The 25,364-nt window shown below is 50.2% G+C and overlaps 5 protein-coding genes across 5 annotated transcripts; 2 read left to right on the forward strand and 3 right to left on the reverse strand.

Moving 5' to 3' along the window:
• Positions 1-10,902: 10,902 nt before the first annotated feature.
• On the reverse strand, positions 10,903-11,726 carry EI90DRAFT_3294515 (uncharacterized protein; the record flags this gene model as incomplete). Its single annotated transcript, XM_039067434.1, has 2 exons — positions 11,042-11,726; positions 10,903-10,991 (listed from the first exon to the last, which is right to left on the reverse strand). Coding segments are annotated over exons 1-2 (657 nt in total), but the record flags the coding sequence as incomplete, so codon positions are not given.
• A 152-nt stretch (positions 11,727-11,878) lies between these two features.
• EI90DRAFT_3092018 (uncharacterized protein) lies at positions 11,879-12,444 on the forward strand (the record flags this gene model as incomplete). The annotated part of the gene is made up of 2 exons (XM_039062427.1): positions 11,879-12,244; positions 12,298-12,444. A coding segment is annotated over one exon (267 nt), but the record flags the coding sequence as incomplete, so codon positions are not given.
• Positions 12,445-15,920: 3,476 nt separating this feature from the next.
• EI90DRAFT_557978 (uncharacterized protein) lies at positions 15,921-16,659 on the reverse strand. Its single transcript, XM_039067795.1, has 2 exons — positions 16,380-16,659; positions 15,921-16,329 (listed from the first exon to the last, which is right to left on the reverse strand). The coding sequence occupies exons 1-2, from the start codon at positions 16,544-16,546 to the stop codon at positions 16,092-16,094; spliced, it is 405 nt and encodes a 134-aa protein (XP_038908277.1). The 5' UTR covers positions 16,547-16,659; the 3' UTR covers positions 15,921-16,091.
• Positions 16,660-16,835: 176 nt separating this feature from the next.
• Positions 16,836-18,048, reverse strand: EI90DRAFT_557967 (uncharacterized protein). Its single transcript, XM_039067794.1, has 2 exons — positions 17,976-18,048; positions 16,836-17,917 (listed from the first exon to the last, which is right to left on the reverse strand). The coding sequence occupies exon 2, from the start codon at positions 17,820-17,822 to the stop codon at positions 17,070-17,072; it is 753 nt and encodes a 250-aa protein (XP_038908278.1). The 5' UTR covers positions 17,823-17,917; positions 17,976-18,048; the 3' UTR covers positions 16,836-17,069.
• A 1,087-nt stretch (positions 18,049-19,135) lies between these two features.
• Positions 19,136-22,550, forward strand: EI90DRAFT_3092030 (uncharacterized protein). Its single transcript, XM_039062428.1, has 6 exons — positions 19,136-19,589; positions 19,645-19,698; positions 19,750-19,989; positions 20,045-20,319; positions 20,374-20,870; positions 20,921-22,550. The coding sequence occupies exons 1-6, from the start codon at positions 19,259-19,261 to the stop codon at positions 22,221-22,223; spliced, it is 2,700 nt and encodes an 899-aa protein (XP_038908279.1). The 5' UTR covers positions 19,136-19,258; the 3' UTR covers positions 22,224-22,550.
• Positions 22,551-25,364: the final 2,814 nt, after the last annotated feature.

Raw genomic sequence — 25,364 nt, forward strand, 5'->3', positions numbered from 1 at the left:
CGTTGAGTTAGCAAAGATTCATGCACACATTCGGTAATCACATGTGTTGTTCCCATAGTCGTTCGTATGCGGGCACCGTTTTCGTTTAATTGTTCAGGGTTTATGATATGCGCGGGTGTTTATTTCTTTCATATGGGCTTCTGTGATTTATTTCAGATTTTTCCCTCATGATCTAAGGTTGTTTTGCACTTTCCGTGCTTTGTTTTGACCGGGTTCTTCCTTATTTGGACGGAAATTGGTCTTCGCGATCTGCCGAAGTGCGGATCTCGGTTCCAACGGCCGGTTCCCTGCGCATCGCCACCCTCACGTGTCATTATACATGATGCGGATTTCTATATTCCCATCATGGGTATAACTTCACAATGGCTGGACCGTTTGGGCTGAAAATTTGCATAACTATAGTTCCCCATTTTTAATAATTTCCGTGTAAATTTCGTTGTATGTTTTAATTATGGATCCTACGCAAACATCGTCTTTTCCCTGAGCTCGGACTTTTGATGTCGCTATTGTTAGACACTGGTCCGGGGTCGGCACCGAAGGTCGCCGTTGCGGGCTGCTATAGGCCGTGATGGCTGTGATGCCGCAAACAAGGCCCGGGGGTAGGGCATTTGGCCTCAGCGACTCTAAAGGAGCGCTGTGCCCCCTAGCTGTCTCTTGGCCCTCATTTCGGACTCACTGGGGTTGCCTTGTTGGGGTCAGGACTTAGGGGTCGTGGTCACATCGATATTAGAGCTAAAGTACTATAATGTAGTATACAGGATATATATAGGAGGAAGAAATGAATGGAAGCGGACCCGGGCCGAAGGCCGAAGGGTCCGGAAGCAAACAAGGATAAGGAGCGGGGTTGGCCGCATAGCGGCCGGCAATGACCGAGGGTCAAAACAAACAATAACAGATAAATAAAGGAAAGAGTGTAGGGCCGCGATGGTATCGTAGCAGCGCTGGACTCGGAGTTGGGCCGGAGTTGGGGGCGGGGATGATAGCGGCCCTGTAGGGGCCAAGTGGGCGGGATAGAGGAGTCGCGCTGGGCACGGTGCCGGAGGCGGACTCAGGGTGGGAAGGTTGGTGTGGCTGTGGGGGAGTCGGCCAGGTGCAGGGGAGCCTAGGGCAAGCGGGGGAGTGAGCAGGGAGTCCTCAGGGAGGATAGGGCTGAGGTCGGGGCTTGCGCTCACACTTGCGTAGCGGTAACAGGCTCGGGCGGCATCGGGACGGGCCGGAATGGGCCGGAATGCACGGCCGTGACAGCTATTCCCATTATTGGATATCTCATTAACGCATGATCCTTTTATTATGAAACTTTGGGAGGATTAAGATTAGATCCCTTCCTTTCTAATGGGCTATCAAGCTTGTCTCGGTCGTTACTAGTTAATCTTCGCACTTGCCTTTTAGACATTGTCCTCATTTTGCAGGAGTTTTAGTCATATCTCCATCGTTTATGGGTAGTTTCCCCTGTAATTACTCTCATTGGGTCCGTTTGGTGGACATCTACATTTACTGTTATAAACACGACTTTGAATTTTGCATTAGATCCCGAGGAATCCTTGGTCCGTGGTACTTCCATCCTTGGCTATGTGTGCGGACGTGGGAAAGTAGTTTCTGTGGAGGTTCTCTGATTATTTTTATAGTCAAATCTTGGTCAATTGTCCTAATTCTTGGTTTAATATTTGCTATAAATTCCCCCGAGAATTCTGTCTCGTTGATGGTAAGCTTGAAGTATTTTTGCTATTTTTCTTTCTTTCGATTTATTGTGTATAGTCATAATAATTCGTAAAAATTCGTAAAATTCATTAAAATTCAGGTCCTTCTATTTTCTCATATCTACTTGTCGTATGAGGTTTTGTGATTTATCTGGCATATTTCCATAATGGGTTTCCATAGTGTGGCCGTTATTTCTCCTACAGCGCCTCCAGTGGGCACAATGGTTGCAGGCATCTTCTGACACCCTTGAGTTATCAGACTGTGCCCGTTTGGACGGTCCAGACGAGGAGCCGCTGTCGCTCCCTCGTCTCCCTCCTACAAGGGACTTCATTTCTTTCAGCTCCTCGTGGAGCTGACCTGTCTGAGCAGCTACCACTGATGCGATGGCTGATTCCCAGCCTGCATTTGGCTGGGGTGTTGTTGGCCCTGGGCCGAATTGGCTGATCCAGGGGTTAATCTTCCCAGGGAAGTTCCCTGGGGAGTATGTGTCAGGGGACGACTCCCGGGTCCCCATGACCTCCCCTATGGTCCACAGCCTCTGGTCTGGCTAGCCCTATCCAGGGCACAATCCTACTGTGGGTAAGGAGATGTATAGATAAATAGGAAGTAGGCTACACTTGCCTACTGTGGGTAAGAAGATGAGAAGGAAGCTAACTTCTCATCTTCCCACAGTGGCCACCATATCAGGAAAACTTCCGGGGATACCCGGAAGTCACATGAAGGAGTAGGAACCGGGCCCGGAGCATGTGGCACACAGAGCGTGCACGCATGTGGGAAGCACAGTGGGTGGAAGCGGGTCCGGACGTGGGTCCGGGTCCGGGCTAGTCAGGGTGTGTGCCCTGACAGTATGCCTGGGGCTGCAGCAGCAAATGCTGCCCCTGGAATGGCGCTTGTTGCGCCATCAGTGCAGTTTGCACTGCGTATGGTTGGAAGCCCCTCTGAGGAGGCTGAGGGTATGCAGTGCCTGTTAGCAATGCAGATGGTTGTTGGTTCGCGGCACTCATTTGTGCTGCGTGTGTCGTGTAGTCCATGGCGCTTATCTGCACCTGGTGTTGTTGTTGTTCCAAGGAGCCTTGCTCCCTGGGTTGTCGTATTTCGATATCCAGTGGCTTATTTGGATCGAACCGAGGGTTGCCTCCCCCAGAGAACAACATTTTGTTGTTATGTTCTCATGGTGGTGGGAGGGGTTTTCGTTCTTGCATGTGTGGGATTTGCCGCAGTTGTGTGTTCTTTTGCATGTGAGCCTGTGGTTCACGTGGTCTAGGCGAGTTACTCGCCTAGCCCATGTGATCTCTAGTACATGGTGTGGCTGTCCGGGCGAGTTACTCGCCCAGAACTTTCCCATGCTCTTGGCTGTGGGCCATTGTCAGGGACGCGTCCGGGGTGTAGGGGGCCCAGCTGTAGTGCCCGGCAGAGGGACCCTCTCGGGAGACAAAGTGGGCGCACGTACTGACGGGCCCAATCTGGGACTGTAGTCCCTGGCCACTTAGACTGAAGTGGAAAACGTGAGAAGAAGGTTACTTCTTCAGTTACCACTTCAGGTACATTTATGTACATGCGGCTTGGGTCACATGACAAGTGCCACATCATCTATGGAGAGAGCCGCAGCCATCCGGGGTGTCTGAGCCAGACAGGTCAACAGTACAATGATACAAGGGAAGGTGGTCTGTGTAAATAGAAAGAATAAACAGAAAGGGAGAATGAAATAAAGGAGAAAGAGAAAAGAGGGAAAAGGGAGGAAGGGGAGGAAGGGGAAGAGGGAGGAAGGAGGGAGGAGGAAGGATGGGTAGCGGGGAGCGGGTGAGGTGGGCCCAGGTGGGCCCGGGTGGAACCGGGTCAGGCAGGTGTGCCCTGACAGCCATTGTCCCTCGGCTTTACTTCCTCCACCTCCATTTTTGGGGGCATAGTGATGCCAATAGTTCCCTGTCTTCTTTGATAGGGAGTTTTTCTGGTTCCCTTACATTTTGTAAGGTGAGGTACTCGTCCAGGTGGACGAGGTCGTTGCAATTTCCTAGGGGTTCCCATGTGGTGTCCCCTAGTTCCCATTTGACCTTAAATCAGAGTTCATTGTGAACCCACACGTGGATTAAGATTTCGCGAACTACTGCTTCATGATTGGGGTCTTCCCCAAAATCGTAGAATATGTTTACTTCCCTATTTGGGAAGATTTCTTGGTCATTCGGCTCATGAGGTACGAGCCAGGATACCTGGAATCTTGGGTGGATTCCACGTTGTTCAAGTTGTGGTGGCAACTTGAGGATGTAGTTTGACGTCTCTGGAAATGTTTCCAGAATTTCGTAAGGCCCTATGTATAAGGGCTTTAGTTTTCCTGCCCTTCCTTTGGGTAGGTTCAGCTTATCCATGGATAAGTATGCAAGCTCGCCTTTTCTCAAAGGCGGGTCTGGGCATCTTTTCTTATTTGCCTGGATTGTTTGAGCAGCGTGATTGTGTATTATCGCATTGTGTGCTGCCATGAGGTTTTCCTTCGCTTTTTGGGTGAAGTCATTTACTCCTGGGTAGTCCGAGAGTGGTGCTGTTAGGCACATCTTTGGCATATGACTATAGATTAATTCGAACAGGGCAAATCCTGTTGATGTGTTTGAGCTCGCATTGATCGCAAATTCCGCCATCGACAGTTTCGCTGCCCAGTTGCATTGATCTGGTCTAACCATCACGCATAGTATTTGTACTACTTTTTGTATCATTCTTTCTGCTTGGCCATTGCCTTTCAGGTGGAATGCAGTTGTGAATTTCAACTGCACACCGAGTATTCGGTGTAGTTCGCACCAAAATTTTGACGTGAATTTCAAGTCTCAATCTGATATGATCAAGTGTGGTAAACCGTGGAGTCTTATAACTTCACAAAGAAATACGAATGCTAGTTCTAGTGCATTCATTGTTGTCTTCATTTGAATTAGGTGGACGTTGGACATCAACCTACAAATGATTACCCAGAGGTAATCATATCCCAAGCTTGTTGGGAATGGACCTGTGAATTCCATGGCTATTGACAACCATGGTGTCTCCAGGGTCGGGAGTGGGTGAAGCATTCCAGGATTTCTCCTGGTGCTTTTCTTTGTTGTTTGACAAGTTCTGCAAGACCTACAGAACTTGTGGGTATCCTTCCTCATCAACTTCCACCAGAAGTGTCGATGGAGGGTTTCCACTGTTTTCTTGGATCCTAGGTGTCCAAGTGTTTCGTGGATGTTCTCGAGAATTATTCCTCAAATGGACTTCCTTTCGTAGTTCCCTTTCGGGACTACTATTTGGGTCGTTCCTCCTTCTCCAAGTTGGGTTATCAGCCCATCTTTTATGGAGAAGTTTTTGAAATTTCCCGGGTTCTCTAGGATTTCCCGGTGGATCTGGCTTTTCGAGTATCCAGATTTTATTGCCTCAATGAGGTCTTTCTCTTCGAATTGTTTTCGAAGGTTCTCTTCTGGAATTGTGATTTCTTCCAGATTTTGGGTGCTCCCCCCTAGAGTTTCCTCTAGGTTATCGCTCCCCCCTAGAGCTTCCTCCAGGGTATTTCTCGCACATATCGCTGTGAGTCTCTTTCTCTCTGAGTTTTTACTCAGGGTACTGCTTAGTAGCAGTTCTTCGTATTCCTCAATTCTGTCAGGGATAATGTCTTCTGCATTTTTGTCCAGGTGGATGTCTGCTGACACATAGTTGTCGAAATGCAGATCCTCATCCATTGACGAGTCATAGTATTGTGAGAGTGCATCTGCCACTTTGTTCTTGTGGCCTTCCACATATTTTATTTCGCAATTGAAGCTTGCGAAAAAGGCTTGCCATCTCAGGTGTCTACCTGAGTTGTGGTTTTTCGCTTTGAAATATTCCAAAGCTTTGTGGTCCGTGATTACTGTGAATTCACGGCCTCCCATGAGGTCATCTTGCCATCTCATGAGTGCTTCGAGGATGCCCAGTGCCTGGAGCTCGTAGGAAAAGTACCTACATTGTGTGTTGGTGAACTTAGGATCAGAGCCCTGCATGCTAGACGTTTGATCTCATTGAAGCATTTCTGGTGGAGTGGTGTCCACCTGAATGTCTGCTTGTTTGAGCAGATTGTTTGCAGTGGTCCTGTGTAACCACTGACGTTTGGCATGAATATCGATAGATATTCTACCATTCCCAGGAATCTTAGGACTCCTGTGTGGTCTACTGGCTCTCGCCAGTTGCGGATTTTTTCCATTTTATCCGCTTGAGCATGGATGCCCTGTTCGTCCACACGGCTTCCTAGAACATCTAGGATTGGGGCAAATGGCTGGAATTTTTTCCGGCTTATGTAGAATTTCGCCCCTTTCAGGTGAGTGAACAACCACAATAGTGCTTTATTGTGGTTTTCCACCGAGCTTGTGCTGGTGAATATATCGTCAAACCAGACGTGTAGGCATCTGCCTACTTCTCCTCATAGTTCCCAGGTCAGTGCATGCTGGAAGGTGCAGGGAGCATTGCAGTCTCCTTGCTGCATCGTGTTCGAGTTGTATGTCCCGTGGGGTGTGGAGAATGTCGTCCTATGGACATCGTCTGGGTCCATGTGTATTTGTTCGTACGCGTCTGACATATCGATCTTGGATCGGTATGCTGCTCTGGCAACTGATTCTTGGATCAGTCGCATGTCTGGCATTGGTGTGATGTCGAGGATCGTGTTTGAGTTACGATTCCTCACATCTATTACCGTGCGCAAAGATCCATCTGCTTTGCGGATGCACAGTAGTGGGCATGCTCGCTCGCTGTTCACGGGCTACCACCATCCTGCCTTTACATAGCGATCTATTTTGGTCGCTAGTGCTTCCTGCAGTGCTGCAGGACATCTTGGGGTGTTTTCCCGAAATTTCTTGTTTGGATCCTTCAACGGGATTCGATGGTTCACCTCCCTCAAGGGAGGCATTTCTAATGGCGCTGGTGCCATTACAGTTTCAAATTTCTCTCTCCACCACTCCCTGAGTATTTCGAACTCGGGGTTGTTCATGGAGAGGCCTTCCAGATGTGGTACATCTGGAAGTTCTAGTCCTTCCGGACTAGGATTGGGCCAACCTTCAGGGTACTTTCTTTGATTACCCTGAGGTGTGTTTCAATCCCACCTCCCTGTCAGGGGGGCTTCTTGTTTGGTTGTTCTCAAGCTCTTGCTCGAGTTTTCCATCCGTGTGATCTCATCACACGGTCTTCGCTTATTCCAAGGGTGTCAGAGACCAGATTTAAGACGAAGGAATGTCTCCGTAACGGGGGGCTTTGGCCTCAGCGACTTCTGCCAGGAGCGCTGTGCCTAGTGACACGTCCGTGCCCTAACTTACTGACTGGCACTTAGAACCTAGTGGGGGTAACTCTAGTTGATTTATCTGCTGGGGCGTAACCTATGTACAAGTAGTGTATATATATGGTTACAGCGGAGACGGTTCCGCAATTGGCGGAGCCGGACGGAGCGGAGCTAACGGGGTTAAGACATTAGCCGACTGAATATTACCGACGAGTCGGTTCACGGGGTTAGCGGAAAGGCAGGCGTTAACCCAGAAACGGAAAGGAGGGATAAGCCCGAAGGTGGACTCTGCAGGGCAGGCGAGTGTATTGCCCAGCGGAGGTGGGAGTGCGCTAGCAGACGTCGGAGCTGTCCGGAAGTCTTCGGGGCTCCGTACTTAGGGAGGCGTAGGTAATAAATTGAAATGAGGGGGTGGTGACCATCGAGGGGTACCGGGAGGTTTGCGGAATACGGGGGCTCCGAGGTTGGTGAGGGGGGAGCGGAGTTAGAACGGAGGGGTCGGAGAGCCCGGAAGTCGATGGCCGGGAATGGATATGACAAAGGGTGTCTATGTTGCCCTTGTTCACTGTTCTCACTTTGTGGGACTGGAAGTCTAAGCTTACCTGGTTTTTGTTTAACCAGGGGGCACCAAAGATGGCATCGTATCTGTCGATGTTAATTACATCGAAGTAGTGTTTTTCTACGTGGCCGTGGATCTCAACGTCCACGTTTGTTCCGAACAGGATCTGTGATCTTGTTCCTTTTGTCCCCATTTGAAGGACGACTGGGTTCTCCAATTGGAGAATTGGGATGTGGACTGCACGGACAAAGTCCGGCGATAAAGCGTCCGTTTTGGCTCCACTATCGAATAGCGCATAGGCTTTTGTGCCTGCTATTTTTATGTGAGCTGTTAGCATTCTCTTCGTTGAGAGCGGTCTGTTTGCAGGGTATTTTCCCGTGTCTTTTGAGATGTGGAATTTCGCATCCAACAAGGGGGACTGTGTTTCGATGGACTTTTGGTCCTTCTTCCCTTTGTCCTTGTTTTCCTTGGGTACTTTGGTGTATTTCCCCAAGGCATCTTTTCTTGGTGCTTCCACCAAGGCTTCAGCGACTTTTTCGTCTGCCGTGTTTTCTAACCGGCATGCTACAGCCAGTTTGATTTTGTAGTTTATGTCGTCGTGATTGATGACTGACATTGGGCCCATCCTTATGGTCCCGACGCTGACTTCCTCACCCTCTGAGTTGGGTGAGTATTGAGGTCCTTCGTATGGGTCCTCTACTTCCAAGCTTGATGCTTCAGAGTTACCAGAGTTGTTCTCTGGTTTCTCATCTGATGAGCCTTTCGACTCTTCATCCATTGAGGTCATGATCTCCATGGCAGCTATGCACCTTGGTTTTTCATCGCCCGTTACATTGTGTCTTGGACAATCTTTCGTTTGCCCTATTTTGCCACATTTGCCGCAAATTGGAACTGAATTTTGGTCAGTTGTCCTCGAGTTTTTCGAGGATGTATCCTCTTTCCATCTGGGTTTCAGCTCTTCAGCCTTTTTTCCTGATGGGAGGACTCTACTTGGCTTGTGGTTGCCGTGGTAGTTGTTTGGGTATAGTAACCTGATTTGTAGGCTGAGGACATCTTCAGCCCATCGATTATCTCGTCTACACGAGATATTGCTTTTAACATCTCCTCATTTGAGGAGAAGTCTGCTCTGATTCTATCATGAGCAATCATTTCCCTCTTCACTGCTTTGGACAGTTCTAGGTAGAACTGTTTTAGGCCTTTTTCCACTTCATATTTGATGTTGCAGTACTTCTTTGTCATGTTTGGTGTGGCAGAGGCTTTAATGAAAGTTCTCATCAATATGTTGAGAACTTCGAGGAACATGCCCTCGTCTCCTCTGAGGAGAGTTTCGTCTCGGAGTCTAATTCCGAGGTCGAACGCGGGCCCCCCTAATCCACAAATCAAGCAGTCCAGGTGGACTTCGTTGAATTGGGGACCTTTGCATCCTCGCGAGGCGAGGAATCCCAGTAGTTCTGTGAACCACTGCCAGAACAATTCCATGTCGTTCTCCCCTGACCATTTCTTGTCAGGGAATGCCGGCCCATTCTTTAGGGCTTCAGGCTTCACTCCTTCTGGGTAGGGAGTGAGTATTCTCACTTCGGCCATTCTTATGGCCTTTTTGTACCATTTCTCCAGGTACTCTTCTTGCTCCCCTGCCTTCGTGGGGTCGCTATCCAATGGAGATCTCTCCTTTGGGGGGGTTTTTGCTGGGGGAAATCTTCCTTGCAGCATTTCTTTGGTTTCAGGCGAATTTGCCTGAAGTTGTATTTGTATTCTCTCATTGTTTTGAGAGGGTGTGATTGAGTTACCTCTCTGTTCGAGAGGTCCGTCATAAGTGGACGTTTGGCCGAACCTTTGGTACATGCCAATTCTCCTCCTAATCTCTGAATGATGCCTTCTTTCGGCATCGTCTTCTCCTATCCTTGGGAGAAGGATCTCCTTAGCGTCTCTGTCGAGTCACTGATGATATTCCAGTGTGCTTTCACTGGTGGTTCTTTTCGTGAATTTTTCACGAGTTCTATTTATGTCCTGGACTGTGGTCCAGGGGTGTTTATTTGTTTCCTCACTTTTTTGTGAGAAATTTATTTCCTTCAGCAAGTCTGTTTGTTTGCTGATTTTTTCAGTCAACGCGTCTATTGTGTTGGCCATTCTTTCTAGAGTTATCTCTAGACGAGCCATACTATTATGGTTCATTTCCTCGATCTTTTTTTGGATTGAGTTTATCATGTTTATTATGCACGATTCCTGGTTTTCCAGGAGGAAGTCTGGTTGGGCAAGCAGAGACTCTCCCCAGTTGACATTTCCACTTCTGGGGGTTCCAGAATGGGTTCTTGGAGTGAACACTCCATGCTTGCTTTGTTTAGGCAAGGCCGTTGCGGAGGGTGCTTCCCTTTCATAGAGGGGTCTGTTTGCTGGTTTTTCCTTACTTTTATGTAAGGCTTCCTCAGCGAACTCCCTCATTTCAGTTCGCCTCCTCTTCATTATCTCGGAGACCTCCTCCGAGGTTGGTGACCTTGCCTTGTCTGGCATGGTGTGTGGGAGTGTAAACAGCGGAAGTTCTTTTGGAGCTTCCGTGCTCTGGGAGATCCTGCTCTCAGGGTGTATCTTCGCACCTTCTCGGGCTTTTAGCCTGAGAAGAAGTTGGTCTTCACTTTCCGTCCTCCATTCAGATGGAACCTGGAACAAGTCCAGTAGTTTTTCGGATAGCCAACGCAGGGGCTCTTCCCTTTGTTTCCCTTTGTCTGCCTTTGGGGCTTGACTTGGGGACGTGAGGGGGGACTCCAGGGGATAGTGAGGCCCTGGAGTTTCCTGCAACTCTATCCGATCAGCTTTTTGGGCTGATCGTTCGGCACTTACACGTTTTTCGCGCAAGTTGATCACCTTGTGTGGAGGTGAGGGATCTTCCCCAGCTTGGGTTAGATCGGGATGTCATGGAGTTCTGGGGGTATTTGGCCCCACACTTACTCCACATAAGTTTCTAAAACCTTCAGGGACCAGCCCTGAGGTGGTTGCTAATGCCGGATCATGTTGATCCTTGTCGTCATCTGACGATGGCTTTTGGTTTGAATCTCTCATCATGGGAGATTGCGGTTTCTTAATAAACCACTCATTTCTTTTTAGTGTCGCTGCAGATGCGACTTTGCCCTTGCGGGCATGTTTAGGTGCCATACGTGCTACCGAGTCAGAAGTTAAAATTATGTAGTTGTTGTGGGTTGTGTTGTAAAACACACCTCATACACTTAAAAAAGTGTGAGGTCTTTGGGTAGCTCAGCACACAAAGCCGTAAGTGATACAAGAATGTGTATTTTATGGTGGTGTGTAAGCAGTTACCCGGAGGTTCCCGCTTACCCACGTGACTATATGTATCTAATTTACATATGACTCGGGGTTCGGGGCTATTGCCCTGACAATCAGCAGCCAGTGATTGGCCGTTACTAGTGCATCAGGGAAGATTGTGATGTGTTTGTAGTATCTTGTCTGGCCATCTTGTTTCACCATCTAATGGAGCATCAGTGGGATGAGTGGTGGGAGGCCAGGGGAATTCTCACTCTTCCTGATTCTTTAGGCAAATACAACTCCATTATTTCCTTCCAAATTTTTGTTGGCTTTTGTTGCTGAGAGGATTTGCTGGGTGAGCATATAACATCAAAGATCATTGGAATCGGGGGAAGGCTCTGAGGACAAGGGTTCTGATTCCAGAACATCTCTTCGATGTTCTCATTACTGCTGGAATTATTTGCATCTCCTGATTGATTATGCCAAATAGCCATAGGAGGTGGAGCCAAATTGGCAAGAGGCTCGCTGAATGTTTCGACATTCCCCGCAAGGTCAATTGCGCCATCTGGCCCTGCTTCTAGCATGTCATCTACATGGCTTGGGGCCACCTCAGGGTCGAGAGCATTTCCCAGGCCACTAGCTGCATTGGTAGGCAGGTCGGGGTCAGCATGATCAGCATCTATGTCCGGCTCAGGACTCATCCTAATAAGCCCATTAAGGGCACTTAGCTCGTTTCTGGCCTCAGCATCGTCTTCAGGGTCAATGTCATTACTTTCTGAGGGTAGAGTGGTGGGAGAAGGTGGGAGAAGGTGGAAGGAAGAATATTCAGTGGTACTTGGCATAGCATTGGCATCGGGATGCTCTAAGTTTGTGAGTAGATAGTGTGCTGATGCACGCCATAGATTGATGTTGGGAAATGGACCGTTTACGATCGTATCATGGCATTTGAGGGACAACCTTAAGCGTAGTTGCAATCAGTGGTTGAATAGGGCTGGGATCGAAAAAGAAGATTAGCAATACAGGTAATCAGTGGAACTTATGTGACATACGATGGATATTGTCCATTATTCAAATCAACAAGTCCACCGATTGGACAATCCAGGTACATGCATTAAGTCCTTCTCAGGCAAGCCTGCACTTTTCTTCCTCAATATGAGCAAGTGATAGCATCGCTGCTATCCTGTGGCGAACCTGCTGATTGATGATGAAGGCCAGTGGTTTCTCATCCAGGGACCAGTTGGAGTTCCACAGGCTCTCCCACATCTTAGTCCATCGTTCATCACAGGGGTCCATATTGAGCACCTCTTTGACATTCATTTTCGCATGCACTTGAGAGTCTGGGAACCAGGATGGTCTGATGGAATGTTTGAGGCTGTTGACAAGCTTGTTATATTGTGCAACATGGGCAGAAATGGTTCGGGCACGGTCATTTGCACTACTAAACACTGAGACCATCCTCGAGTATCCTTAAAGTACCAGATGGGCTCTTAACTACAGCATCATTCACCTCAAGTGGGAGAAGGCTTACCGACTTTTGCAACTAGCCGCCCTCCACACCATTGGGAGCTTCGAACAGGGTTCATCTCATCCTGGTACTTGGCTAAGTGGATAAGTATAGAATGTTTGTGGAACCGGGCTAGAATATATTTCTCGATGTAGTCCCTTTCTGGGCCAGATGGATTTCGCGGAAGTTTCAGATCGGACAGACCAATTTGGGCAGTCAAATTGCGCAAGCATCTTTGGGATTCATCATGTAACTCCTGCAGATGCTGAGCAGCTTTGAAATGCTCCTTGAGATCGGTAGAACTATCGGCCATTGTTCGTATCAGGATGATACGATCCAGCTCCTTCTTTATGGCTTCCAATGCATCCGAATGTGCCTGAGCCAACCGTTCAGCTTCCAAAAGTTTTGCGAACTTTTTCATTCAGCTTGGTCATTGTCTAGGACATAACAGCATAAGCCAACACCGAATGTGGGATTGGAAATGTGCATACAAGCCCGAACGGAGAGCTGCAAAGACTTTTGCTCTTCCCACTGGGATTGAAGAAAACGAGTCGTGAATCCACTATTATTCAAATCTTGGAGAAGTTCAGTCGAAAGTGCCTCCTCATGAAGAATGGTGGCCATTTTAGACCTTGCCAACGAAGCGAGATGGTCTCAACCACGGGATGCAATTAGCTTGATTTTGCTGTCAATAGTTGCAATCCGTTTTGCCGGCTATATTTCCGGAGCAACATTGCATCAGACCGGGCTTGTGGAGCGAACGGTATAGGGCATGTCGGGACTCACACTCATCATGTGTTCAGGCGCTATCATGTCAACCATTGAGGACCATAACCGCTCATTCCCTTCCCTGTTTGACTTCCCAAACCTGTTGCATTTCCATGGGTGGAATGCGATTTAACAACAGAATTGATGGGCATAAGCATGTGTCACAGCCCTGCAAAGTCCCTGCCCCTCTACCACTTTCTGCACCCCCATTCTTGCACCCGTTACTCGTGCCCATTAATCGCGCCATTGCCCATCGCTTAGCGGCGCCGATAGTGGTTCCCGTTCTATGGCCCCATAGCAGCGACTCAAGTGGAGCGTTGTGCCATTGCTGTTTGTCCATTTGGTCCTTAATTTCACAGTAGGTGAGCAGGAAGTCTCTAGGGGGCATTTCAGGTCGATTTCGGACTGAACCAAAATGAGTATGTACAAGTGCCGATATATATAATGGAGGGGGCAAAAGCACAAGGGAACAAAGGGAAACCGAATCGGAATGAAGACGTCCGAACGGGAACAAAGGGTAGAAGAAGCGGAGCGGTACCGAAGGTCATAAGGCAGGACCTGTGATACGTCCGAAAGGAGGTAGAGAGGGCGAGGCCCAGAGGGGCAGGAGGATGAGGAGAAGTGGGGATGATGACTAACTGGCTAGAATGGGAAGAAGCAGTAGTCCAAATAGGGATGAGGGGTAAACGTGAGAGATACATTACAAGCGGCGAAAGTGCCGAAGGCGATCTGCAAAGCTTGGGGGTTGCGGAGGTTATGGAGGTTACGGAGGTTACAGAGGCGGGGTTGAAAGTCCGAGGGATATTGGCAATGGTGTTTACGTAGTATGAGGTCACCAATGCAATGGACTAAGACCGAGGTGGAGTCAAAGTCCGAGGTAGGGACTATGACAGAGGCTCGGAGCAAAGGTACGAGCAGTGTCTGAGTACGAAGTACGGGACAGCAGTGGAAGGTCGTAACTTGGTGGGGGGGTGGTGGAGGAGTACCAGAGGGAGGAGAGTGTCATGACCCGGCGTTCCCCGGGGCCAGACGACCTCCTCCCTGACCCTCTCCCACGCCCGAACACTCCCTGCACACTCCGCTTGCCGCCCGTCGCCGTCTAACCACTTCCCGCCGCCTCTCCACAACCCCTCTCTTGATTGTCGTTGAACGACCTAGCGGCACAGAGCGCCGCGACCTGTTGTCCCATGTTTTGCCGCACCTTGTTACCTCGCGGCGAAGGTCACGCTTGACCTTCGCTGTCTTGAACACGTGCTCTTTGTTTGTTTTCCTCCTTCTTTTCTCCGCCCGCAATCTCCGCGAGATCTGGCGACTTATTCTCCATTCAGTTTCCTAGCGCTTATATACAGCTTGTAACTAATGCTTGTACTGTAGTTCGAAATCAACTAGAATTCACCCCCTAAGCTTACCTCTGTCCCCCGTGAGACCTCCGACTTTCTGAAGTATCGGGACCGCGTCGAGAACGAGGCGCAACGCTCCTCCTCGAGTCGTTGAAGCCAAAATCCCGGCTCACTCGCCTAAGTAACCTCGGCCTCGAGATCGGTGGGGTTTATTCCTCGCTAAAGCTCGGTCGTGTGTAGGACGCCTATTCCACTAGCGGGCAACGCTCGGTCGCCTATGGCTACCATCGGCGAAGATTCGCACGGTTCTGACAGAGAGAGGGGAAAGGTAAGGGGGAAGGAGTGGCAGGAAGGAGAGTTGTCAGGTCCGAAGGTGAGTATCGGAGTGGATGGGGGAAGCATAGGAGGGTGACGGGAGGGTGGAGGTGTTGTGAAGGAGGAGCGGAGTAGGAGGAGGAGGAGTAGTAGGAGGGTGGCGAGAGGGGCGGTGTTCGGTCCGAGGTGAGTATCGGAGCAGACGGAGATAGGGTAGGAGAGGGAAGGAGGAGTAGAGGTGGCATGGGGGGGTAGAAGGAGGTGTGTTGCCAGGACCGAAGGTGAGTATCAGAACGGCAGCGGTAGGGTATGACTCTGGAGGTGAAGAGGGTGGAGGTCCGGAAGTCGGGTCAGGGTCGGGTATGCACGGATATGACACCACCACTTAGAGTTCCTCAGCCATTCAGCCAATACTGTTTTATTCTTATTCATTCGCTTAACTAACTAGCGGTTGTTATGGTCACCGCTGATCTGCTCCTTATTGACATTTGGTTTATTCCTTTATTGACAATTGGTTATTCCTTTATTGACATTTGATCTATTCGTATATTGACATTCTGATCCGCGCGCCTAGATTGTCGGCCTATTCATTCTGCCTCCCAACTTCGCTGTCCTCTGTTCCATTCATTTCTTCTGTTCCACTTCCCTGGTCCTCATTGCTCTTTTAGTTCTGTCATACTTACCATCCCGCTCCCATCTCGCGCCGGACCGACCGGCCCCTTCTCTGTTCTCCTTTCTTATTTATACTTGTAGCTTACTGTCGATGTACCTTAGTTCGAATATCGACTAGAATTCCCCCCAAGTACTCTCATCCTAAGTTCACCTCTCAACTTCATCCCCGCTTAAGTCAACGTCGCCACAAGGTCTTTCCCGCTAACGTGAAATACGGGACAGCCTAGAACGCGTGGTGCAACGCTCTGGCCAAGTTGTTGAAGCCGAAGTCCCAACCCCACGACACCTTGCAACGGAGTAGCTCATTAGCTAAGTGACTACTTACGCCGCCGTACTCCGCTCCGCTTCCCGCAATCACCTCGAACACAGTTTCTGACAGCATGGAAGACTGAAACTGCGATGCTTAATCTGGGGGCAATTTCAGGGATAAGATTATACTTTACTCAAACATCAGAGGTTGTATCTGCAGAGTGTGCGAAGTCATACCTTGGCCATGGATCGATCAAGAACGCACCCAACATCATACATCAGTCCAATGGTGGCATTTGAGGGGAGTTGGCAGCTGAGTGCGATGAGCATGGCAACTGAGAAGTATTGCCATTCGCCTGGAGTGTGCATGTCACATAGGAAGAGGGGAATATCATGATGGCACACAGTTGCCATCAGGCCCTTTGAACGGAAGGTATCCATTTTGGAGGCTGACTTCCCTTCATGTTTTGTGGCTCAGTGGGATTCTTTGCATTCATCAATGGCACCATCCGGTACAAGAGATGAAGGACAAGATTCCAAAGAACCTCTAGATGCAGCTTGTGCCTCAGAGACATGGTGGGCAGCTTCATCTATTTCAGCCTGGGTCAGGAATGTGCAGGTTTCATTCCAGGGAAGAACCATCTCTCCTCCAACAAACATGTACTGCTTATGTTGCATATTACCATCCATAGCGACAATGACATCAGGATATCTGGGGAGGAAATTAGCATACCCGTTCTTGAAATAGATGTGAGGACCAACTTATTGGCAGGACTACCCCACACTGACCCCCCAAAACACTGTGGGCATTTCGCGCGGAGGTATGGGCTGGCACTGTTGCCAGAGGCGTTGCGAAGTAGCTTTGTTCGCTCACAGGTCAACGATTGAGGATTCGTGGAGGCTGGCATGTCAGGATCACTAGATATCATGCCATGAGGTACGATCGTTGGATCGCTGTCGTGAGCAGATCCGTCATGGTCAGGCCCTACAGATTTATGTGGCGCGTCAAGACATAGCGGTGCATCAAGCTCCGCAGGGCCTGTGGGTAGGAGAAACTCTCTTTCTGTTTCAACCTCTACGACGTCCCGCAGGGCCTTAAACCATGTAACCGCTTCGCTAAACGGGCCTAGAAAGGGTTCCTATATGTAAGTGCGATTATGTACATGTCAACGCCACACAAATAATGAATCTTACATTGACAGGGAATCCATAACCGTTCTCCCGCAATATGCCAAACAAAGCGGCATGGAAGGAGGCAATCGGAGTAGACGAGCTCACATTCAAAGCTAGGTATAGGGAAAGGACGTCGAAATGGAAGGCAACCTGAGGTATCACAGGTGACCCAGGAAAGTAGCCGGACTGGATGGTGCTAAGCGGGAGGGTATTGGAGGGACATTCGCAGTATTCAAACGTACGCCGCACGGCACCTGGAGTGAGGTCATTAAACCACTATTAGAGAAGCCAGGATACCAACGTACTTGAGGATGTGATCGTCATGAGTGAATGAAACCGGAGGTATGTGTTGCAACGAGAGCAGAGCGACGCTATCGGTGTGCACAGGCATCCGTTTTCATCAAACAACGTCTCACCAGGGGTACCAAGAGATATACGGCCCGCCTTCTTCGCCTCCAAATCTAAGTAGATTCCCACTGCTTTATATATCACGTTCTCGCGCCAATGAAGCCAAGCTGCCTGCTTTTGTGGGTTCCGCGATGCTCTCTTGTTTCGTTTTTTGGGAGCTGATGGCGGTGGCGAAGGGGATGAAGGGGTGTCTGAGCCTGGGATAGTGGCTTCTGCAACATTTTCCAACCAAGAGTGGGGAGATTCTTCCCATATGAGTGACTCCATTTTTGGAGCCTGCGGTGAGGGGGGCGTCGAGATGTTGTCGGTGCACGCCAGCATCGCACTCCCCACATGATCGTGGCGATTTGGGACCTGCCACCGATGGGTGGACTGGATTCCTGGTCCCCAGCGTTGGGTCACCACAGAGCCACCGGAGGTTGCTATCTCCACCCGTCGTGATGGCTGGGGGGCGGTGTTGTCACGAGCTGAGGCATGGACATTGGACATTGAGAATTCAGGATAACGTGCAGGTTGGGGGTTAAGGAGATCGCCATGTTTTTTAGGTTTATTATAATTATATGGACGACTTTTTACAGGTGAAGTAGAAACGGGAGCCTTTACAGGTTTGTATCTCCTCGGCATGGTGTAGTTGCTTTGGAAAACTAACGCGTTCAGGTCAAAGCAAAGAACAGGGCAGGCCCTTCAACAAGAACGCGCGGGTCGCGCTGTCAATTGATCTGTAAAGGAAATGCGCGCTCAGCTGAACAGCCATGCGGATGTGGCTGCAGGACACACCAATAAGGGTGGACACCAAACGAGGTGAGCCGGAGCGATTGCTTGTCCGTGTTGCAGTGGGAAATAAAGCCAGGGCGCTGAAGCTTCAAAAGCGGTTCTTCTATGTGGGTATTGGGCACGGAGTGGTAGGCAGTGGCGGGGGTACACGTCGGGTCAGGTTCTGTCCGATTGCACCGTCTGGGATTAACCAGCACTGACCGAGGAGTTCGCGGTTACTCAGACCCAATGTGAATGTGATCCCACTAATCCGGATTGGATAAGGGGTAGCGTGGAAAACGGGATGCAGAGGGTTGCGATAACTGCCAACAATTCCGCAGGTTGAGGCCGTTTACGCCCGTTCGATTGCAGTAGATGATACACAGAGCTTTTATTACTATTCTGGGGATGTCCCACAACAGAGAGCAAGATCTAAGTCTTTGTGCGCGAGTGAGGAGCAGGGTAGGTAGGTAGGTATGTGTATCGCGTAATGCGCCGTTCAGAGGAAATGTGGGGATGAGGCGGCTCGTACTGGTTATGCCTGTGAAGGGTGTCGTACGGGGTCGGAGTGGGAGATCGGCCTTTGCAGCGTGTTGCCTGGACGAGGGAAACGACAACGAGACGCTAGCGGTGCAAGGGTGCAGCCTCCAGCCCTCCTTAGTCGGATATCTCTACAAAAGGGCTATGAAGCTGCACGGGACGTCGAAAGCAATCACCGTTCCACACAAACGACGTATGTCCGGGAGGCTCGATTGGCTGAAGAGCGTGCTTTAACCGTGACGCACCAGCGACACACTAAGCGCCTCCGGTGGTCTTCAGTTAGCTGCGACGAGGGGATTCTTCTGAAATATCTGTAGGGCGATTGAGGGCGAATGCAGGGTGTGTTGTGAGAGGTGTCGATACAGGCAGAAGGTTTGACCCGAGTGCCCTTACCAGCGAGAGGCCTGTCAAAAGCCCAACGATAACCGACAGGGACAAATGAGTGTTCGTGCGTGATGGCCTTGAGCGATGTGGAAAGGAAACGGGGTGCTGCACGGATCAGAAGCGATTTTCACAAGACGTGAACGACGGATTTTGTGCTCACCGGATATGGCCCCTATTGTAATGGATAGGACGCCGAGCCCAAACCAGTGATCAAAAGCCTATTTACAGTGCAACATACGGTCATATCGGGGGCTGAACGCGTCGAACGACGCGTGCGTCACTCACCTTCACTCACTAACCTGAGTTGCCTCACGTGAGTGTGGGAGCCAGCTAGAATCGGACTGACCCCTCTTACAGTGAGTTCGTCTTTGCCTTGCACAACGATGGCAAGTTCCTCTGCTGCAGCGTCCACTTCCACAAGAATCCATGACGATCAAGTGGATATGGTCATTAAGTCTAGCAAGATACACCATATGGTATGGACTGCTTTCCTATCGCAAGCTGACTCCGAGGGAAACCAAGAGTGGACTGGATTCTTTCTATCTGTTTTTTCTATTCTTTCTGCCCCTCTGCGCCAGTTGCGCGTGAACATCGTTGATGACGACGAACAGGCATCAATTGTGGGAAATTTCAGCGACGTCGAGCTCGCTGAATGCAAAAATTTGATCGTGAGCGCCCTGGGACGGGACGAATGGCGCCCCTTGATCGAGTATGGTGCGTGTCGGTCAGCATCAGAAGCAATAATTGTCATTGATAGTGGAAGCGAAAGTGCGACGCATTGGGGATAAAATTGTTAGGCCCCGGCCCCGTGTCAGTGAAGGAGGTAATTAACTGTTCGTCTTGAGTTTGTCATCTGCCTGATGAGTTGCATCAGGTCTTCAATCGGCGTTTGAAGAACCGTATCGGGGGACGACAGACAGTCTGTTTATCAATACGTTGAAATCGTATTGGGAGTCAAGCCGGGGTCCCAACTCATCTAGGGCCCCGTATAATTGGTCCCTATCAGTCATCCAGTCTTCTGGAATGGGGAAATCCAGGATGGTCGAGCAAGCCGCGCGCTCCATATTTACGATTCCGATCAATATTCGCGAGGACATTGGCCCTCTTTTCCGAAGTGCGCAATGTTTCATCGCGGATTTCCATATTTGTGATGACGTTAATTTCGCCAGCGTACCCTCCTCCGGACGAGGCGTTTCGCCAATATTTTGAATCGCATCAATCGAAAACCGATGATCGCCTGCAGGTAGAATATGCGATTATATTGGCCTTGCTATTCGAACATGCCACCAACCTTCTTGACGGCCCCATCTTCAATAAGAAGAAGAAAACGGGAGCAGCGCTAGCACTTGAATGGACTGATTATCTCAACGAAGGACGAACCGATGCCAAAGTTGGTAACAACAGGAAAAGCTTCCTAGATTCTGTGGCGGCTGAGGCAGTGAAGGTTGGTATCTAGAGGGCTTATTGTTGCTGCCACATGCTGATTTTCCTTGGAAAGCTTCGAGTTTCGACGCTGGATGCAGCACAAGATGGTGCCCATGGTGACAGTGGGACCCAGAGCCCTATACAACGAATGAAGGTCTCATGTTCCCGCTTTGTCGAAACCCTCCCCGGGGAGGCGGGTGAACTCAAATGTATCATTTACTTTGATGAAGCTCACCGACTTGCCGAACCTGTCTCACCGCGTCAGCAGAATACGATGCGTACTCGCTCGTCCTATCATAACCTCGGCATAGTGCTGGCTGAGCTGACAGATTGTGCCGTTTTTTTCGTTTTTCTATCCACGAGTTCTCATCTCCAGAAACTGGCACCGTCGCCAGCCTCCCATCCATCGGCTCGCGTTGCTCCAGGTCTTTGCCTCTTCCCCCCTTTCACCGAGCTTCCGTTCGACGTGTTTGAAAACGAAGTTCTTCAATCTTTGAGACGCCAGGGGAAAAAACTGAGCCTCGAAAACATGTGCCAACCCAGTATAATGGCAGGGTTTGGACGTAGTTTGCAAGTGTTTACCACTCAATTTGTGGAAGATTCGGCTAAATCCGTAATAGATGGTATGTCCACCACCAAAACTGGGTAGAGAGCAGAGGAAGGCCTGTTATACCTTTCGCTGGAGAGAAACTGATCGCGCAAGGGGACGAGACGAGAGTGTTCCACTCTCAAGTGGCTGCGCTGGGGGTTCGCATTGGGATAACCCTCGACATGACCACTAAGGCCTCGAGAGTGATGGCAGCGGAACTCGTTGAGTCACACATGCGCGTTGTTTATGCCATTCCCCAACATCGTGAGTTCATGCATAGCGGAACGCCCTCTGAGCCGGTACTGGCCGAGGCGGCAGCATTGTACCTGAACGATAGCCATGGGATAGAGAGGCGGGGTCCAGAGATTCTAGCTCAGGGTTGCGGGAAAGGACTGCTTGCGCAAGGAGAGCGTGGAGAACTCTGCGGTCGACTTCTTGTGACCGTTGCACACGATCTCGCCTTGACACAAAAGTACTCCCCCAAAGCCACTTATAATCCAAATGCCGCACGTTTCCATCAACCTGTCCCCGTCCTCGAGTTTCTCCAGGCTCTATTTGCACAGCCATTCCACGAGATAATATTGAATGCCCACTCGGTGACGGCCAGAGATGGTGTGCCCACCTTGGGAAAGGCCTTTGCAAAATCTTATATCTGCTTTTCCCATTTCGCTCTGGCCAAAAATACCGAAATGTTGACTGCCCAAAATCTGGCAGTAGCACTACGGCGTGGAATGGCCCTCCAAGCTAAAGATAACCAGGAATCTATCGATGCTGTCATTCCTGTCCATATGGGTCCCACAAGCACGACTATCTTGCCGGAGTCCACATCAGCCATCAACTTGCAATTCAAGAATCGCAAACGGGCTGTCGCTTGCCATGTTGATCGCTCGATCACTGTTCCGGACATTTCCATGCCAGTAATATCGATCGTTTTCGAGTTCGGAGATGAGGGGGCAGCAACAGATTCACTTGTGACCATCGACACTAAGGCGACACGTCGCAGGACTCGCAGCTCTGTAGGCAAAATGCTCCCAGATGACCGCCACTATAAAATTACCGCTTATGGTTGCACTTCCAAGACTTTTAAGGCGGTTTCACCGGATGTCGAGAACCATTACCCGTCCATTCTCGCGGCTCGGAGTATCCTTGAGGACTTTCCTAGAGCAAAATCTAAAGAGAATTTGCAAGCCCTCGAGGACCTAAAACCGTACTTTGATGGTGTTCTAGAATCAGAGAAACGGTCAGAGGAGTGGGAGAAATTGAGGTCGGAGGGCAGAAAGCGCCCCCGGAGATCCGCGGAACCTGCAATTACACCGGCCACCTACTACTCGTGACCTAATCAATATAAAATGGTATCAAGGGTGCCCTGGTGCAGAGAGGAAAATATGGCTGGTTTTACGGAGGGGCCCGAAGGGCCCGAGAAGCCTTGGGGTACCTGTGATCAATTACAATACAATGCGCAGTGCCAATTTGTATTGCCAGCATTGTCTTCCGATCCGTTGTCATCGCCGCTGACATTGTTGACAATGTCAAAATCGATCTTCACAAATTTTGCATATTTTTTCTTCATTTTTTTTCCTGCCTTGCTGGCAACATAATTTATTATATTAATCTCAGCATCAATGCTTGTCATTGTTATTGTTCAATATGAGAACAGCATGGAAGGTGCAAAGCAATTAGAAAAAGTGACAAGTGAGCAGTAAAACAGGACAGAGAGAGAGGTGCAAACAAATTGGCAAAAAGGGAAGACATTATGTCACGATATCTCCTACATTTTAACAATTTGTCACGACCCGGCGTTCCCCGGAGTCAGACAAGCTCCTCCCTGACCTTTTCTCACACCCGAACACTCCGCTTGCTGCCTGTCGCTGTCTAACCACTTCTGTCAGGGCACACCTGCCTGACCCCGCGCTGTGCCCCGCACCGTACTGCCCTACTCCGCTTCCCCCGCTATCACCCCCCATCCCTCTTTCCTCACTTTTCCTCTTTCTCTCTATTTCTATTCTACAGTCGATTTCCCTTTTCTCCATGTACCACTACATACCTAACCCCATTCCCCTGATCGCCACATGCGCCGTGCACACTCCTGCCTACCGAGCGGCTACCTCCGGGATCTCCCACGGAGACACCCGGGGAGGTGCGGCTGTGCGCGGAGATGACGTGGCTTCCTCCACATGACCCTGACCGCATGTATATAATAGCACCTGGGGTGGGAACAGAAGAAGCAGCCTTCTTCTCAACTTCCCACTTCAGGTAAGTACCATAGCTTTTCCCTTTTAATGATAACTCAACTTCCCACTTCAGCCTAAGTGGTCAGGGAGGCTCACCCCACGACGGGACCGCCGCTATGCATAGCCAACACCTGTCCCATCGAGTCCCTCGCGCTGGGACCTCGCCGCTTTCGGAGCTGTCCCTGACAACTTCCCACCACTTCTCCACGACCCCTCTCCTAATTGTCATTGAACAACCTAGTGGCACAGAGTGCCACAACCTTTTGTCCCATGTTTCACTGCACCCTGTTATCTTGCAGCAAAGGTCACGTTTGACCTTCGCTGTCTTAAACATGTGCTTCTTGTTTGTTTTCCTTTGTTAGATACTGATCCGGGGTCGGGCACCGAAGGTCGCCGATGCGGACCGCTAAGGGCCGCGATGGCCGCGATGCCTCAGACAAGGCCTGAGGGTAGGGCATTTGGCCTCAGCAACTCTAAAGGGAGTGCTGTGCCCCCTAGTTGTCTCTTGGCCCTCATTTCGAACTTACTGGGGCTGCCTTGTTGGGGTCAGGGCTTGGGGTTGTGGTCAAGTTGATATTAGAGCTAAGGTACTATAATGTAGTATACAGGATATATATATGAAGGTGGAATGAATAGAAGCGGACCCGGGCCGAAGGCCGAAGGGTCCGGAAGCAAATAGGAACAAAGAGCGGGGTTGGCCGCACCGCGGCCGGCAATGACCGAGGGTCAAAACAAACAATAACAGATAAATAAACGAAGGGGTGTAGGGCCGCGATAGCGGCGATGGTATCATAGCGGAGTAGGCGATGTCGCGGAGTCACGCTAGGTCGGTACCAGAGGTGGACTCGGGGCAGGGAGGTCGGTGTGGCTGTGGGGGAGTCGGCCAAGTGTAGGGGAGCCTAGGGGCAAGTGGGGGAGTGAGCAGGGAGCCCTCAGGGAGGATAGGGCTGAGGTCGGGGCTCGCGCTCACGCTCGCATAGCGGTAACGGGCTCGGGCGGCATCGGGACAGGCGGCTAACGGGCCGGAATGCACGGCCGTGACACCTTTTTCTTTTCTCCACCCACAATCTCCGCAAGATCTGGTGACTTATTCTCTATTCAGTTCCCTAGTGCTTATATACAGCTTGTAACTATTGCTTGTACTGTAGTTCAAAATCAACTAGAATCCCCCCCCCTCTGTTCCCCGTAAGACCTCCACCTTCTGAAGTATCGGGACCATGTCGAGAATGAGGTGCAACACTCCTCCCTGAGTCATTGAAGCTGTCATATCCATGCATACCCGACCCCGACCCGACTTCCGGACCTCCACCCTCTTCACCTCTGGAGTCATACCCTACCGCTGCCGTTCCGATACTCACCTCCGGTCCTGGCAACACACCTCCTTCTACCCCCCCACACCACCTCTGCTCCTCCTTCCCTCTCCTCCCCTATCTCCATCCGCTCCAATACTCACCTTCGGACCTGACAACTCTCCTTTCCGCCACTCCTTCCCCCTTACCTTTCCCCTCTCTCCTCCCTCTGGTACTCCTCCGCCACCCTCCCGCCAAGTTATGACCTTCCGCCGCTGTCCCGTACTTCGTACTCAGACACTGCTCGTACCTTTGCTCTGAGCCTCCGTCATAGTCCCTACCTCAGACTTTGACTCCACCTCAGTCTTAGTCCATTGCATTGGTGACCTCATACTACGTAAACACCATTGCCAATATCCCTCGGACTTTCAATGTTATGGAAATGGGAATTTCCCATTTTAGACTCTTATGGGTTCTGTGTCACATGATTTGTATAGTAATTGAGTGGAACCAATCAATAATCAACCAAAAACCCGCTGTGCTAACATCTGTTACACCACATGTCAAACCATCTGTGAAACCACCTGTAAACCATTATGTCCAACCCCCTTCCCTATTCCTGCGCCAGAACGGACGAAAATGGGTGCTTCCAGCCCCATTTTTGTAACATTCAACCCTGCCTCCGTAACCTCTGTAAGCTCCACAACCCCCAAGCTTTGCGGATCGCCTTCAGCACTTTCGCCACTTGTAATGTATCTCTCGCGTTTACCCCTCATCCCTATTTGGACTACTGCTTCTTCCCATTCTAGCCAGTTAGTCATCATCCCCACTTCTCCTCATCCTCCTGCCCCTCTGGGCCTCGCCCTCTCTACCTCCTTTTGGATGTATCACAGGTCCTGCCTTATGACCTTCGGTACCGCTCCGCTTCTTCTACCCTTTGTTCCCGTTTGGATGT

This window comes from Cantharellus anzutake, assembly GCF_015039405.1.
Source record: "Cantharellus anzutake strain C23 chromosome Unknown EI90scaffold_169, whole genome shotgun sequence".
Taxonomy (NCBI): Eukaryota; Fungi; Basidiomycota; class Agaricomycetes; order Cantharellales; family Hydnaceae; genus Cantharellus; species Cantharellus anzutake.

Coding starts and splice junctions, on each gene's coding strand:
- EI90DRAFT_557967 (XM_039067794.1), bottom strand. CDS start 17,822: ATGCCGAGGAGATACAAACCTGTAAAGGCTCCCGTTTCTACTTCACCT.
- EI90DRAFT_3092030 (XM_039062428.1), top strand. CDS start 19,259: ATGGCAAGTTCCTCTGCTGCAGCGTCCACTTCCACAAGAATCCATGAC. Junction 19,699..19,749: donor GCCCCGTGTCAGTGAAGGAG/GTAATTAACTGT, acceptor GAGTTGCATCAG/GTCTTCAATCGGCGTTTGAA. Junction 19,990..20,044: donor CATTGGCCCTCTTTTCCGAA/GTGCGCAATGTT, acceptor TAATTTCGCCAG/CGTACCCTCCTCCGGACGAG.
- EI90DRAFT_557978 (XM_039067795.1), bottom strand. CDS start 16,546: ATGATATCTAGTGATCCTGACATGCCAGCCTCCACGAATCCTCAATCG. Junction 16,330..16,379: donor TGGGGTAGTCCTGCCAATAA/GTTGGTCCTCAC, acceptor TTTCCTCCCCAG/ATATCCTGATGTCATTGTCG.